The sequence below is a fragment of the Anopheles stephensi genome, chromosome 2 (genome assembly GCF_013141755.1).
Source record: "Anopheles stephensi strain Indian chromosome 2, UCI_ANSTEP_V1.0, whole genome shotgun sequence".
Lineage (NCBI taxonomy): Eukaryota > Metazoa > Arthropoda > Insecta > Diptera > Culicidae > Anopheles > Anopheles stephensi.
In genome coordinates this window covers 50,618,221-50,634,014 of record NC_050202.1, presented here as the reverse complement: position 1 = coordinate 50,634,014, position 15,794 = coordinate 50,618,221, and the positions used below count along the sequence as shown (strand labels likewise).

Below are 15,794 nucleotides of genomic sequence, written 5' to 3'. Positions count from 1 at the left end.
ATGTAGTTACAAAAATCACGGAAGAAATTGCTTGACATATCGTTCGCACACGCATCAATGTCCCTAGCAACCGTTGGCAAGGATGTACTAAATAATCTAAACAAAACCCCAATTGTTTGATGCACGGTCATTAAAAATTCCCCATGATGCAGTGTACAGAAGCACAGTGAACCAGCCATTAAAATCATGTAAATTGTGGGCCGTATTATAATGGGAACAGTTTTTACAAAATGTTGCAGAAAAGGTCACGAAAACAATGAGTAAGTAGTACTGCCCGAAATCGAAATGGGATCTATTCGAGTTTGGTGTGACCTTCTGGTCTGCTTTCAGTGACGCACTAAACATTCTGGTGCTAGGATTGGAGAATTCTGGCAAGACTGAGATATCGTTTAAAATTTGCCGACAAAAGCGTGGTGACTATGCGTCGACGAAGGGATGCCGTTTGTTTGAAACTGTGATCGGTAGGAATGATCTCTTTCCGGATGTTAGCAAGTTCGAGTCGTCTTCAACCTTGTTCTCTACTTCTAGCGGACACTGATGTGAAGCTTATCGAGATTGGTGGAGGATCGGATCTTCGCGACATCTGGAAGTACTATTTCCTGGATGTAATACAAGCTCTACCATCACCAGTCCCATAGATCCTATTTGCCTTATAATCCGTTTTTCTGTACCGTTGTAGGCCCTAGCTGTAATTTTCGTAATCGATGCTTCCAACATACACAACATCTGTGAGTCTTACAACATATTCCAAAACCTGATGGCGCACGAGTTTCTGGCCGGCAAACCTTTTCTCATACTGGCCAACAAGCAGGACCTTTCCGAATCGGTCGATTGTATCGAGATCTGCGAGTATCTGGACGTCGAGTACCTAGCCAACCGGTATCGCTGCCCGTGCCTGGTGGAAGCGTGTGGCAATTGGGGCACCCCATCGTACGAACCGAACGAATACGATGGTCTCACGTATGGCATCCAGTGGCTCGTCGGTACCGTACTTACCCATCGGCAGTTCATCATGAACCGTATCAACTTCCACAAACTGATGCTTGGACGCGATGGCACGGATGCAGCGCGCACCATCATCAAAAGGCCACGCACCGCAGGCCTCAAGACCGGCAGTGCTGGACGTCGCAAGCGTAAGGATAGTCGCCCCAAAACGGCTCCCTCCAGCCAGCAGGCTTGGCTAAAGGAAAACGATAACAACTATCTGATTAAGCGGAACAGTATCATTTCGGTGAAAAGTATACCCACCAGCACTACCACGGAACGGACGAACAATTCGAGCATGAAGGCAACGACTACCTCCGAGAGTGGGCTTTCGGTGGTGGACGAGGGAGTTGAGGTTAGCCAAACTACGAACAGCAGCAGTACCGGTGAGCGAACAGTCTATAAATGAAGTACAATGAACATTAATTTAGGATTTTGTGTCCTTTTTGTTACAGAACAGCAAACTGTTTTGCATGTACTGAAAGATGAGATGACGCTAGAAGATTTATCCCTTTCGTTCTCCGTCAATGAGGTCAATGGGAAGGTGATAGAAACGATCGAACACTAGCATTATGTGCCAAAGGGCTGTGGATACGTTCAATGCATATTAAAATGCACTTCCTATCTGTGAGTTAAAAAACCATTTTCGGTCCTTATTTTTATATTACATAAACGTTCGCTTCCCCACCTGCACTGTACGAACCGTGTTTTGATTATGAAACGTCAAATGCTAGAGAATCCTGTAGCAACCTTGGTCTCGATGACAGCTGATGGAAATAAAAACATTCGTCGCATTTTCCTAGCACGTTCGTTCATAACAGCAGGGCGAAATGCGGCTTTCGGTGGTAAATTTCTTCAAGAAAAGTGTAAATGGACACATCTTTCGTGGTAAATATCGTTTGGTGAAGCCCGTTACGGCACGCGCTACACAGACGCAGATCCGCGAGTACGAACAAACCGAGGCCAACATGAAACTGCTGCTCCATCCATACCTGACGAAGGTCCGTAAACCTGCCTGTCGTGGTGGTTCGCCGGTAGCTTCTGCGATTGTTTTTAATCCTTTTTCCCGACATTCACCCTTCACAGGAACAATCCGCCGGCCACGCGAAGGAACTGGGCAAGAAGGAACAGATTGTGGCGAAATGGCGCGAGGAACAGCTCAAGATGAAACCTCACGTCACGATAGCGGAACGTTTGGCCCATCTGCGGGTAAAGGACGTGTGGGATTGAGGTGCTGCCGATGGTTGTTTCGGGTGACTTAGTAATACAAAGCAAGCATTAGGTTGTAAAAGACTTTTTTTTGTTTTATTACTACAACAACAAGAAGCTTTTACATCAACAACAAAGGCCGCTTTGAGCGACAGTGGTGGTTTGCTTTTTCTGCTTGTATATCGGTAAAGGTATCCAATAGTGAATAATGTTACTATGAAATAGATAAACAGTGTGTGTTTGTGTCCGCTGATTGTGTTCATGCCGATTGAGCCGTTATCCACCCGAACGGGTTGGGCGTCAGGTCGTCCTTGTGCAGCACCTTGCCCTGTGACGAATACTCCGCAAACTGGGCCACAACCGGATCCCGCTGGCACGATGACATACCGACCACACGACCCCCTTTACCGATGTAGAACGCAACGAACTTCAGCGCGGCCAAATCGCCCTCCACGATCACCTCGTCCGGATGGCCGTATCCACAGTATCGGAACGATTTGCCGAACAGCACCGTCCAGAAGAATGGAACCGCCTGGAGCGGTGTCGCCTTACCGACCATGTTGAATGCCGCTACGCGACCATGATACTGTGCCAGCGGGTAGTGTCCGATGGTAGCTGGCTGCCCATCGTTCGAAAGCACCGGTGAATTGGCAATGTCTCCTCCCACGTACACACCCTCGACATTCGTCTCCAAATACTGGTCGGTATTGATCGAACCGTTGCGATTCATCGAAATGCCCGAATTCTGCAGAAACTCCGTGTACAGCGTCGATCCGATGCCAAAAATGCACACGTCCGCATCGAGCACCGTTCCGTCGGTTAGCTCGATCTGTTTCAGCTTGCCCGCCTCACCGATACACCGCCGGATGCCGGAATTCATCACAAACTCTACACCCTTCTCCTCGAACAGTTCCATCACCCGTTTGCCGATCGCATCACCGAACGATTCCTTCAGTGGGACGGCTCCCCGTCCGATGACCTTAACGTTGGCAACCTTGTTCACGCAATAGGCAGCCGCTTCCAGCCCGATAAAGCTCGTGCCCAGTATGACGATCCGCTTTTCGGGTCCGAGCTGGTCGTTAACCTCCTTCGCATCGGCTGCCGTCCGCAGCACGCACACGTTGCCCAAATCGGCACCCTCGATCGGTGGTCGCCGTGGGTTCGAGCCGGTTGCAATGTACGCCTTATCGTACCGGATCTTGTACCCATTGTCGAGCGTAATTTCCCGTGTCGCTCCATCCAGCCCCGTGACGGCAGTGCCTAGCATCACCTCGATGTCGTTATCGTCGTAGAACTGTTGCGTCCGCAGCAGGCACTTTTCCAGATTCATGTCCATCGTTTTGCTCACCTTGACCCGATCGTACGGCAGGGCCGGTTCCTTGTTAATCATCACAACCCGCCCGGTGAAACCTTCCTGGCGGAGCGTTTCGGCACAGGTAGCACCCGACGGTCCCCCGCCAATGACGACATACGTACGTTCGTCCTGCTGCACCCGTTTGGCCATTACGCGGGTACGCTTGTTGGTTGTCAGTTCGGTACGTTTGGCACGCACCTTCACGTCGCCCGCTTCGCCCACCGTCACCCGGTAGCAGGGCAGCGAATCCATCCCGGGGAAGTCCTCTATATCGCCCGTCTCGACGTTGAAGCAAGCGCCGTGCCACGGGCAGCGGACGCGCCCTTCACCGAGCGCTCCGGTCACAAGCATTGCACCGTAATGCGAACATTTGTTCCCGATGGCGGTAAGCTTGCCGTTCTGGCGTACCAGCAACACCTTGCCCTCGCCCAGCTCGACCTGCTTCATCTGATTCTCGCCAATGTCCGACTCCTGGCAGACGACGGCTTCGATGAAATCGTCATCGTGAGCGGTGCTTCCACCGTTGGAAGTGGTCGCCGAGGTCACTTTCGATGCTGTATGGATGAAATTCGAGATGGAAGCACATTAGAACAAGCCAAAAAACCACGGGCGAAGCGCACGAAATTCTAATAAGTAGCAAAATCACTTTTCGGGGCGCGTGACTCATCCGGTACCCGCCGGCGGGTGGAATGTTCACGACAATCCCATCACCTACCAAGATACGACATCATTTTGTGACGCACACTACGGAACAGACAATCTAGCTAGAAGCAAAACCCACGTCCGCATCGATCGAAGGAGTCGGAATTTCTGATAGATGGGGTTTTTTCTGTTGCTTGTCGCGCGTTGCCTCTGCGATTCGATTCGGTATCGCCGTGCGTCGCCACCGCACACACTAATGCGTTACCAAGGCAACCGTGCTGTCACCGCGAGCGCATACAAAACACACACACACAGCGAGAACCGCGACACCGGCCTGACCGTGGTGACGCACCCCACAGAGAAAAAATAGGAGAAATATTCGCGTGGTTTTTTAGTTGCAAGATTAATGAACCAAACTGTTGTTGCGGTGGTTAGGGAATGGGTTTGCCTTTTTCCCACACTCCCTTTCTTCTTGTTGGCAGTGTGTGAGTGTTTGTGGTTTTGAAGAATTTGGTTCACGACCTTGCAAACACACTCCATAAAGTGGTGGAGAATTTTTCGCACAATCCCTCTCTGGTTGGTTTCAGTTCACTGTCGCGCGGTTTAGCGAAGGTTATATGCCGCAAAAGAGATCTCCATCTCGATCGCTAGTCACGAGTTAGATCGAGCGAAAAAAAAAAGAAGCCAAACCAGTGAAGGACACTAATTTGGGTTTCGTTTTGCTTTCTGTCACAGAAACCACATGGTGCGTACTATTTCTTTTGTATTGGTTCGCCTCAGGTCAAGTAAACGCAGGGCACAGCCATGACTCCCACCACCAAAAACCACCAAGCATAAAGACATAACTTTCACTTGTTCCGAATTGCTGGTGTAAGCCGGCCAGCAACCGTTTGCTTCCGTCACGCTTCCGTCATTACAACATTTGTCGAAGGGCTTATCTTGTAGGAGAACCGGATACCGAGCAAACAGGTCTTTGAAATCGCGCGTTTGAACTTGGCTGCTGCTTGGTTGCTATGGCAGTCCTCAGTGGTGACCTTCAAGCACACACACACTCGCACATTCACACTAGCACGCGGTTGCTTACCTTTGGGAAGGGATTCGTTCGAGCTGCGAACAGCCTCCTTTGACGAGCTGCAGCCCATCGCGCAGAAATTGAATGTGTTACAGACAGGTGTTGCGTGCCTCGAAAGAAGCCCAAATGACCCTGGCTGGATGGCTGGCTGGGACAGCGAACGATCGACGCTCGGTTGCGTGGCCTTAAACCGTGCAGCACGGTATGAGACGGTGGCACGACTAATTCGCAAACGTTTCGACTAATGGCGAGCGTTTTGTTGTTCTGCCCATCAGGAATGTGGTCGCGGAGCGGGTGAACCAACAAACCGACCGTATGTTCCGCGTCCGGTGGTCAATCGTGAACTAAACCCGTGCACCGACCGGTTGTGGTGATTCAAGCGGGACATACCCACCGGCAGACAACAGAACGTGCTTATAGACAACAACGGATCACCGATTTCGTTCGTTTGGTCGCGTTCGCCATGCGTTTAATCGGCATCCGACATCGTTGATCGTGAGGGCTTCGTGCCGCGATTGGTGTGAAGGCGCATGCCTTTTTTTTGTCGATTGCAAAACCTGATGAGGTGGGGAGGGGTGATGATGATATTGCAAATCGCGCGGGCCTGTTCGCTGTACCTTATGCTAACGACATAAAATTGCATTTGAAATGTGGAACAACCTCGCCGAGCGCGCAGAAACATATGCAGGTTAGCATTACAACCATTTACAATGGCAGGTGTATTAGAGATGTTGAACTAGATTTTTTTATTTTTTTTTCTTGGGGGGTGGGGAGGGGGGGGATTAAGGTTCGTCGCTTGAGCCCAATTGCCTTCTAAAGCCTTCGGCGAACCATACAGTCTTTCTATCTAAATGCGCGGTAATGTAATCGTAAAACTGCTAATGCTCCTTCGCACGAGAAGGATTTTTAATCCAAGTAGGCTCGCTGCGTTCGATGAAGAAAAAGGCTAACCATTTTTCAGTCCGATCTTGCTGACTTTCTTATCTAGCAAATGGCTTCAAAAGACACTGGAATCTTTCTCACACAATTGATAACACAAATATTAACTGATAAAAAAAATCGTAGCGCCCAAAACCGGAAACCGCAGCCGTCTCTCGACGGCTCTAAACAACTCTATTTGATAATGTGCAATCGATGTGATTCACCCCTTGGATGATGGCAATATACACAGCCCCGATTGTTTAGGAAAACCTATCAACGTAGTGCAACACCTCGAAACCAACCTCCACCATGATAAGAATGATAATCATCCACTCCAGCCGTACGTGATGGTCATCATTCAGGTTGGAACTGATCAGGTCCGCCAGTTCGACGCAGTGGTTAAGCTTCTCGTTCATGACGCGCGTACGGCGCGTTATGCTAAAGTACGCACAAGTCTGGTTGTACAGTGTTTCCAGCTGTTCCCGGTCCCAGTAAAAATCGGGCGTATCGAGCAAATCCGAGCTGAGGTTGATGACGTGCCGCAGCGCAAACAGTTCCCCGGTTCGGCGTAACATTTCCGGGCGCGTAATTTTAATCTTGTTTCCCTTCTTCAGATCCTCCGTAACGTACGCCATCGTGTCGATGTATCGCTCGAGCGATGCCTCCCAGATGCCAAGCTTCACCGACAGGGACATCGCGTTCGAGAACGTATACTTCTCCAGATCCGCATCCTCCGTCTTCGACACGTAGAAGCTGTTGTACTTAAGCCGGGCCACTCCGTCATGGTTGTACAGCATGGATTCGCTTTCTTCCAGTACAGTGCCCTCGTCGTACGAATCCTGCTCGAACGGGCGCAGGAAGCGCAGGATGTTGCTGCTTTCCAGATCGGTACAGTTCCACAGCACCACCGTGCCTTCGCGGAAGAAGTACAGATCGCGACACTCGTCGCCTACCTTGTATTTGGCCGTTACGTGCAGTACGTCCGGTTCCGTGTCGATGTCATCGCTCGACAGGAATTGCTTCGGTTCGTACAGGTTCTGTTCGCGCAGTGCCCTGAGCAGCCGATCGAGATCGTACTCCTCGGCCGTCGCAAACGCGGTAACTGTTTTGTAGCCCCGTGCAATCTTATCATTCTCGTCCTCACGCTTCCGGCGGGGACGTTTCTTTAGCTGCATACTTTCGTGCAGACTTATAATGGAGGATGATGAAATTTTGTTACATTGTTGCACCTGGGACGATGGCCTACCTCTACTGACGAAGTACGGATTTCCGCCCAGCTGCGATGCTACGCCGAATGGTCCAGAGCCGGCACCGGTACTGGCCAGGGTTCTGGCTTTGGTAGGTTTTATAAGCGGAACACTTCCATTTGCGGTGGTAGAGGCATTTCGGCAAGCACTTAACACTAGTGTTGAGGACACTCTACGGCAATTGTTGAACAAACTTATGCTGATGAAACTGGTCATGTTTACTGCGCGTTGAAGCTCGCCGGCATGTCGCAAAATTACTCAACACAGTAGGTTTGTTTTTCTTTTGAATCGATCCGGCATCCCCCCACACGCTGTTTTGAGTTGTCAGTGCAACTGTCAGTTATGAAATTTTTAAGACTAAGCGTTTTGGATTTAATTTTACGTTGTTTGGAGTTGAAAAATCCTTAATAATATTTAGTACATATTTTGGATACTTTACTCTATCCAGTATTTATGAAATAAACCTCTATTTCAGATGAAAACTGAAGGTTTTTTGTCCGTCGCCGTGTAATCAGTGCTTAAGCTCAGATGTTAGCTGTCAACGTGACAGCTGTTATTCAGTTTGAAAGGTGGTGTAAACAAAAACGATCCTGGAAACAAGCGGATCTTCGTTTGTAGCGCATTGTAGTGATCAAATAAGTAATAAGTTCAGCCAGGTTTATTAATCCACCATCATTTCATCATGAAAACACTGTTCGAGCAGCTAAAAACGCTTTTCGACTTCGAGCTTTACTCAAACACGGCAACTTTGGTAAAAACCGCACTCTTTATATACGTTCTTGTGCAAACGAGCAACGACTGACAACATTGCATTTTGTTTGCAGGCCAATCTCATTCTCTCGATATACGACACAAACCGTGCCACGCTTAGCGCTGAGGAACATTTCGGAACGCTCGTGTATTATGCCGAATCACTGTTTCACGAACGACGCTTCCGGGAGGCGGAAACCGTCTACCGCCAAGCGCTGCAGCTGAAGCGGCTTTTAACGAAAAACAAATCACCCAACTGTAAAACCACACCGGCCACTGTGCCCGGACAGGTTGACCTACAGTCGGAGGTGGAACTGAAGTACAAGACGGCTCGCTGTCTGATCGAAATGAAATGCTATCGTGATGCGATCGTCCTGCTGCAATCCCTCGCACTCAAACAGCGCACGCCAAAGGTGAACATGTTGCTCAGCAAGCTTTGCCACAATCACGGTCACGAGCGCAGTGCCATCGGGACGTACAAAGAGGTGCTGAAGGAATGTCCACTCGCGTTCGAAGCGATCGAAGGGCTGTTAACGCTGGGCGTCAAAGGGATTGAGGTGAACTCGCTGATCGTGGATGCTACCCTAGCGCCACAGTGCAACGAATGGATGAGCAGCTGGATCAAGGCGCACGCCAACATCCAGGCCCGCAAGTACACCGAAGCCATCCAAACGTTGCGTAGCATCGAGGCGAACACCTGTCTCCGGAACTATCACCAGCTGTTGGTGCTAATCGGCGAATGTCACTACCATAATGGCGAGTACGAGCAGGCGTACATTACGCTAAAGCGAGCCCATGCCATGCAGCCACACTCGAAGAATGGACTGCAGATTCTGGCCATACTGATGGCGAAGAATAAAAAGATAGCCGAGCTGGAGAAACTCATCACGCCATCGCCGTCGCTGCTGAACGAGTACACGTCGGAGATGTGGTTCGTGATGGGCCAGTATCTGTTTGCCACGGGCAAGTATGAAAAGGCCGTTTACTTTGTGCAAAAGGCTTGCTTCCAGAACTCGCGCAACATTGAAGCGTTGGTGCTGAAGGCGGAAGTGCTGTTTCAGGTGAAAAAGTATCAGCAGGGCATCGCTCACCTGCGGTACGGGCAACAGTTTGCACCCTATCGGTACGAAATTCATAAAGCGCTGGTGGATAACTATATAAACATGGGCCGGACCCGGGAAGCGCAGCTACAAGCACTGAAGGCGGTCAAGGTGTTGGGTGAATCGGCACGATCACTGGTGGTGAGTGGAAAGAAAAGCCTTCAACAAACAATGATTACGATTCTTAAAATAACATTGAAAATCCCATTCCTCTCGTAGCTTATGGCCCGTACATACATGAAAGATGAAAGTACGCGTCCGAGAGCGAAGGCTCTCTGTCTCAAGGCGCTCGATATGAACGAGAACTTCCTGCCCGCGGTGTACCTGCTGGCGGAAATCTATCTACGCGACAATGATCTCAGCGCTCGGTTGAAACTGCTGAAGAAGCACGCGATGCTATCGAAAAACTGCAAACTTCACGTGATGCTGGGCGAAATGCTAAACAATGAAAAAGATCATTCCGGTGCGCTGGAACACTATTCCATCGCGCTCAAGTAAGTGCCGCGAATAGATAGTCTTTAACTTAGCATCATCTCTTTAACTTATTAATCTTTCCTTCTAGCTTGGATCCTACCAATCGTATCGCAATGTCCGGACTGCTAATGGTGGGACAAAACAAAGGCAGTACGAGCAGCAGTGGCACATCGAACGCAGGTGCGTCCAGTTCCTACCTTGAGTCGATGGTGGAGGATGGTAGCGATATGCCGGACAATCCGCTAGAGATGATCGAAATCCGCACGACCGGTGCGAACGAAATGGAATCGGAAAGTGACGCGATGTGGTCGGATTTGGAAATCGAAATCAATCAGTAGAAAGTGAGCGTGCCACGGTAAGAACTGTCGAAACGTATTGGTGATTGGTTAATGTGGTGTAATATTTTACCTCTAATAAATTCTACTCTATCTCCACTTTACTCGAGGAAAGGTGATCGACTTATATTTCGAATAGCCTAACGTTTCAGCGTTCGAATGTTCACAGACTTTGCTTACTTTGAAGCGTACGAAAGAGATTTTTTTTTGTCTAAGTAACTACCGAATGAGTCCGAATGCATGCTTATGCGAATTTGAATTTTTGAGAAAGAATGAATAACCAAATATTTAACTATTTGGTTATTACTCTATTTCCCAGGCCCAGGATGACCAGGTAACCGATAACCTGTAAGTAGACAGCATAGCTTTCTTTTTTATTTATATTTTATATTTTATAGCTTTTATCCACTAACCACATACTTAAATTAAGAGACCATTTGGCACACCTGAGTGAGTCTTATTATCTCCTTCTCTATTCTGCTTGCTTTATGCACAATCGATCGAAGATAGTTCTTAACAGCCACCGTTCAAAAATTGTGTCTTCAGCCAGCAATTTCCAAAGCTGCAGTCTTCTGAACATCAGGAGTTGTTGGTGTCCATAGTAGGCACAAATCCTAAAGCGAACAGTACGTCCTTGGATTTTGCAGCTAAGGCTATCAATGATGGCTCTATGATGTTCAGAACAGCCCCCCTCTGTTTGTTTCAGTTCCTCGTACCATGCCACTTTGACTTGATACTCCAAGGTAACATGTGATTCGGTAGGTCCGAAATTTCACGTTGCTCTACACACAGTCCAAGGGATTCGTAAATCTGCTTGATGTTCACACAGCACAGTCCGATCTGAGAAGACATGGTTAGTGATTGATTTTCCTCCAACAAAACTAGCTAAGCATCTTCGTACGACATCATGAGAGCAAGGAGCACAAGGTTGCAGAACAGTACTCGGAACAGAATCTTGTACACAGCTTTCAGGACTGTGATGGCTCGGATGTTAGCACAATCCAGCATGTTGCGCTGTTTCTAAATTGAGTGCATAGAATACATTATCGATCGAGGAGTTCCCAAAATCCTAACAATTCACGACAGTAGCAAGCAGCAACATTTTAGCTGTTTTATGGCAACTGGCAAACTGCTCATTTACCACATAGGATATCCCGCTTTTCTGTATCCTCCGACAACGCTTCTTCGGGTGAAATCGCGTAGTTGCTCCTCTCACTATCAGCTTGATTCAGTGTGATAATCAGTTGTTGCCATAACTTATAGTCAGGGAATGGTTTGAGACGATGTTTACCTCTCTGCATGTATGTATCGGGAAACATATCTGATGTGGCGAGCTTCAGATGATCTTTGCTAAAGCTAGGTGTCGAGTTGAAAAATGGTCCAGCAAATCTTCACGTGCTTTCAGAAAGGCATAACCGTTTGTCCATGGCATGGGTTTGCCTTTTCCCGTCCTCTCTCGGCATTGAGGTCTCTGATAACATTTTTGACGCTGGGTTGTTGGCAGCGATCATTCCCCTTGTTTAACTGCGTGATAGAAATGATCATTTTCGTAATTGAATTGAACGGATCGAAGAGCTTCTTACCTATATCTGTTTGTTCTTCGTTGGTCAGCTAACAATAACTAGGAGCGCCGTAATGATCTGATGCTTGGTTGGGTGTTGTACTTCTTAGCATAGGAAAAAATAAATGAGGCTCCTTGCCTAAAGCCACTATACCTCAGGTCCCTTAGGCGAACCTCCTAATCGGTCCGAGTTAAAACCTTGAGCTGCTACGTCCAGTGCTGCCTTTTTCTTGAGGCTGAGGATATCCTTCTCAAATAATAGCTGTATCATACTGCACGAACGTGAATTGGTCTATTTTAAACGGCAGTATCGGTAGCAAATGCCATCTCTTTTCCTTCGGCGCCATTAATAAGTTTCGCGGCCTGGAAGAAGTATCGGAAGTAGACAAGAGTGAATGGAACCATGAATGAGGAAACCAGGAATGACATTGAAAGTTATACTGCATGAAAACTACAGCCAGCTTTACTACTGTCGACACTTTATGGCATTGATCTTCTTCAGAAATATCGAATCTATCACCGTGTTCGTTAACTGTAATTCTTGACCTTTCCGGCATGAACCCACCAATGTCATCCCTGTCTTCCTTTCCGATCTTGCAAGCGCTCAAGACTGCCTCAATTATTTGCTACTTTTGGGCATGAAGTTTATCTTTTCAGATTTATTTCTATTACCCTTTACCCGTGATTGCTGATAGCGATCGCGCATTTTATGACACGGAAAGCACTTCCACAAACATGGGTCCAGTGCGTCCGCATTAATACCCGTACATGGTAGCCCCCACAACAATACAGTCGCGGAAATTAAGACCAACGCCCCAAACATGAGCATACGATCAATTCTTCGCCTCCTATTTTGTGGTGCGTATAATATTTTCACATCATAAATCAAAACCTCTACCGTGGCGCATTATCCTTGGAACGGTCAGGCAGGCAGGCAGGCAGCCCTCACCCCAGCATCATTAGCCGACGGGACTCGGACCCATACGTCCATCGACAATCATTCCGAACGATGGGATGCGGGATTGTCGGTTCTTTGGGGCGCATTAGTGTAACAATCCGCTTGGCAACGACGATACAGCCCTTCGACCGGCACGATCGAGCTTAGCCGTCCTATGACGACGACGACGTGTCATTTCCTTGTAAGGAGGTTAAATGGTGGCCGCGCGACACTAACATTTCCAGTCCGTAATAGGCACCTCAAAGCGTGGTGTGAACGGGCAAGCGGTTTATGCGCTTAATTAAACGCTCCGGTATCGGATGGCCGGAGTCATGTACGCAAAATAGATTCTAGCCTATGATCTCCATACGAGTGGCGTGTTCTCTTGGAGGTGCCCTTTACTCGAATTATTCGTGCTGCGTAGTTTCCGTTGGTATGTTGTTGGTTTTGAAGATCACTTTGACTTTAAATTCCAATTATTCACTTCAACATCTTCACGAATTCCAGCAAGTCCTTCCCAAGACACGGCCATTCAAGGCGTTGCCAGCGTTGTCGATGAGTATGACGCGATCTTTTCATGGGTTCATTGGGCGCCCCGGGACGAGTCGTTGCCCCGAATGTCCCTCAACCCAACCCGATGGCCGGAAGTAATTGTGGCGGAAGGAAAGCATAATTTTATCCTTCCCCGTTTTTACCATTCCGTTACCAGTGAGCATTGAGCCAGCCCAAAAAAGTACAAATAGCAAACAGAAGCAGAAGCAGACCAAACCAGCAAACAACAACATGTGTACTTTATCGCGAACGCCACGGCACGAGCGTGCGGCACCAACGAATGCGGTCGTCCTTTGCAGAAATTCGATACGCGTTCCGATTCGTTCGGCTACGCTACGGCCCATATATGGAAGGTGGCCGCGGAACAACAAAACAACGGCCGATCGTACCCTTGCGTCCACCGTTTGCTGACGAGACCCGCGCGTTCGTCGCGCTGTCCGGATGCTTGCGAACTACTATCATGACAACGGTATCGCTGGACGCTGGGGGGGACCCGTGCCGAACAGCTGTCCGGTACAAACAACGGCTCTCGCAACCCCATCCACCAAAACTCATTAAGCAAGGTTTCAAGGCGCTTTTTGCTGTGCGTCAAGCGAATCCTTCCGTTATCTTCGGACATGATTGGCCACCAGTTTTTTTCTCTCTCTACTGACTGCTGTAAGAATTATTGCATTAAGCGATTCGTGCAAAGTGTGATGTGCTATAAGTTAAATGCAATACTCGTGTTGCGACGTAGAACGACGCCGGCTTAGTGGACCTGACCTTTGAGCGGGGTGTGTTTATTGATCACTCCATTCTAGCCGGATCTGCCGATCCTTGATCGATCGTTCTCTAGGAACAACTTTCAATCTTTACACACTTAATTAAAGGGGCCGGTTAATTAAAAGACATTTAATCATAAATTTAATAATGTTTTATGATTCAATAAGCAGGAAGTGGTCACCGGTGGGCGGAAGCCATCTTGAAGTACCATTTAAAGAACCTCCCGCTTCGAGGACATACACACAAATCCCATCAAAATGGTTGTCCCACGATTACTTCCGTCGTTCTTTAAGTAATGCGCATCCGTTATTAATTTTCTTTCCATGTGTCACCTTTTGAGCCTCGTGCCTGCAAGCGTGTGAAACATCCCATTATCCTTCACCGGGCGTAAAGATGCTTCCGAGATCCGAGTGTGAAGAACTCATCCTCACGAAAAAAAAAAAATTTGCTCCCTGACGATGTTCGACTTCCGACACCGGGCCGGGGAACTCTTCCTTGTTCACCCGCGTGTTTTGACCAGTTCCAATCGTGGAGGTCACACACGTGTATCAGGATCGCCCGTAATGACACACAGACACGGGCTGATCATGGTTGCGCTCGTGCGATCATGCTTACGGTGTGAGCAGGCACTATTAATCTCGCGCGGCTTGCAACCTTCGGAATGCCATATCGATCGGCCGATGTTCGGTCAATTGACCCCTCGCTGTGTGTGTGTCCATGTTGTATGTGCGGGGGTACGCTCGGGGACGACGACAGTTATACATCTCGCGCGGTACGTTTTTTTTTTGGTTTGTTTTCGATTTTTTTAAGGGACGAGTGGAGTGGAGCAAGTAATTTCGCCAGTCTTTGCTAGAAGGAACTCGCGAGACGCCGAAGAGATGACGAAGACGCAGATTCCCTTATGCTGCTTTGGTCCAACATTCAGTTCCCGTTTAGTTTTGTGGAGAGGTTTTACTTTGCTTTTATTGGACCAGCCGGACATGTTTATCCGTAATATCCCGGGACCACGAACATAAAGTGCACTTTAATTTATTTGCCTGTGGGTTCAGCAAGTTAAAGTACAAATTATGCATTACTTTGTTGCAACGAGAGAGGGAGAGGTCACAAGGCATCTGCTTACATGGCTTTAAATTACTCATCGGAATAACTGTTGCTAATGAAATGGTTTGTTCTGATTTATGTGAAGGCCTTTTTTGGGGGTATGGAGCTCTTTTTTTGGGCTTTTCTTGTAAGATTGTTGGTTTAAATTTAATGTCGTTTATTGCTTCTTGTAAGCTCCGCCACTTCTGCCACACTGATGTTCAGTACTGGGTCAAGGGACAACGATCCGAACGAGGTTTGATCCACTGCATCCAAGCATCACAACGGGTTCTCCTAGACTCGAAAATCCTTCCAAACGTTAAACTCGCCGATCCTTGCGCACATATAATTACTCAGCAAGGCTCCAACGCTAACCAATTGCCCACGTCCGATAATTACTAGCATTGAAACATTGCTTTGCTCTCTTTTCGCTTGCTCCATTGCCATCATCGGCCAGACCTTCGGGCAGGTCAGTTCGCCGGAGAAGCACGTACGCTTAACCCCGGTAGACATAACCAACCTCGGGCCGGCTGTGTCACCCTCATGAGTCACCATGGTCACGTCCGACCCCATCAGACCAAGCCCTGGTTCAATTGTCAACCGAGAACGTCATCTGCTCTGGTCGCGTGTCATTAGCATACGGATGACCCGCAAAAATGGACACCCGGACACAGTATGGCGACGTCCGACCCAATGCTGCCCATCGTCACCCTCCCGGATGGCAATGGGATGCTGCCCGGTGGGCATTGACTTTTGACGTTTCGATTATTTTTATTTTTTCTTCTGCATTTTGGGTATCGGGTAGGGAACAACA

At 48.4% G+C, this 15,794-nt stretch overlaps 4 protein-coding genes across 6 annotated transcripts; 3 read left to right on the top strand and 1 right to left on the bottom strand.

Annotated features, from left to right (window-relative positions):
• The first annotated feature begins 98 nt into the window (after positions 1 to 98).
• LOC118502563 (ADP-ribosylation factor-like protein 13A) lies at positions 99 to 1,682 on the top strand. The gene is made up of 5 exons (XM_036034885.1): positions 99 to 260; positions 331 to 461; positions 529 to 605; positions 680 to 1,370; positions 1,440 to 1,682. Exons 1-5 carry the CDS (start codon positions 211 to 213, stop codon positions 1,550 to 1,552), a joined length of 1,062 nt encoding a protein of 353 aa, XP_035890778.1. The 5' UTR covers positions 99 to 210; the 3' UTR covers positions 1,553 to 1,682.
• Positions 1,683 to 1,723: 41 nt separating this feature from the next.
• On the top strand, positions 1,724 to 2,440 carry LOC118502565 (ribosomal protein 63, mitochondrial). The gene is made up of 2 exons (XM_036034887.1): positions 1,724 to 1,985; positions 2,071 to 2,440. The coding sequence occupies exons 1-2, from the start codon at positions 1,815 to 1,817 to the stop codon at positions 2,212 to 2,214; spliced, it is 315 nt and encodes a 104-aa protein (XP_035890780.1). The 5' UTR covers positions 1,724 to 1,814; the 3' UTR covers positions 2,215 to 2,440.
• LOC118502561 (apoptosis-inducing factor 3) lies at positions 2,263 to 7,742 on the bottom strand. Of its 3 annotated transcripts, none has more exons than XM_036034879.1 (2): positions 7,429 to 7,742; positions 2,263 to 4,101 (listed from the first exon to the last, which is right to left on the bottom strand). In XM_036034879.1, exons 1-2 carry the CDS (start codon positions 7,643 to 7,645, stop codon positions 2,453 to 2,455), a joined length of 1,866 nt encoding a protein of 621 aa, XP_035890772.1. In that variant the 5' UTR covers positions 7,646 to 7,742; the 3' UTR covers positions 2,263 to 2,452. The 3 variants fall into 3 exon arrangements, with proteins under 3 accessions (XP_035890772.1, XP_035890773.1, XP_035890774.1); XM_036034880.1 differs by lacking the exon at positions 7,429 to 7,742 and adding an exon at positions 5,274 to 6,440; XM_036034881.1 differs by lacking the exon at positions 7,429 to 7,742 and adding an exon at positions 4,263 to 5,177.
• Positions 7,743 to 7,904: 162 nt separating this feature from the next.
• LOC118502562 (anaphase-promoting complex subunit 7) lies at positions 7,905 to 10,202 on the top strand. Its single transcript, XM_036034884.1, has 4 exons — positions 7,905 to 8,180; positions 8,254 to 9,420; positions 9,499 to 9,773; positions 9,842 to 10,202. The coding sequence occupies exons 1-4, from the start codon at positions 8,112 to 8,114 to the stop codon at positions 10,089 to 10,091; spliced, it is 1,761 nt and encodes a 586-aa protein (XP_035890777.1). The 5' UTR covers positions 7,905 to 8,111; the 3' UTR covers positions 10,092 to 10,202.
• The last annotated feature ends 5,592 nt before the right edge of the window (positions 10,203 to 15,794 follow it).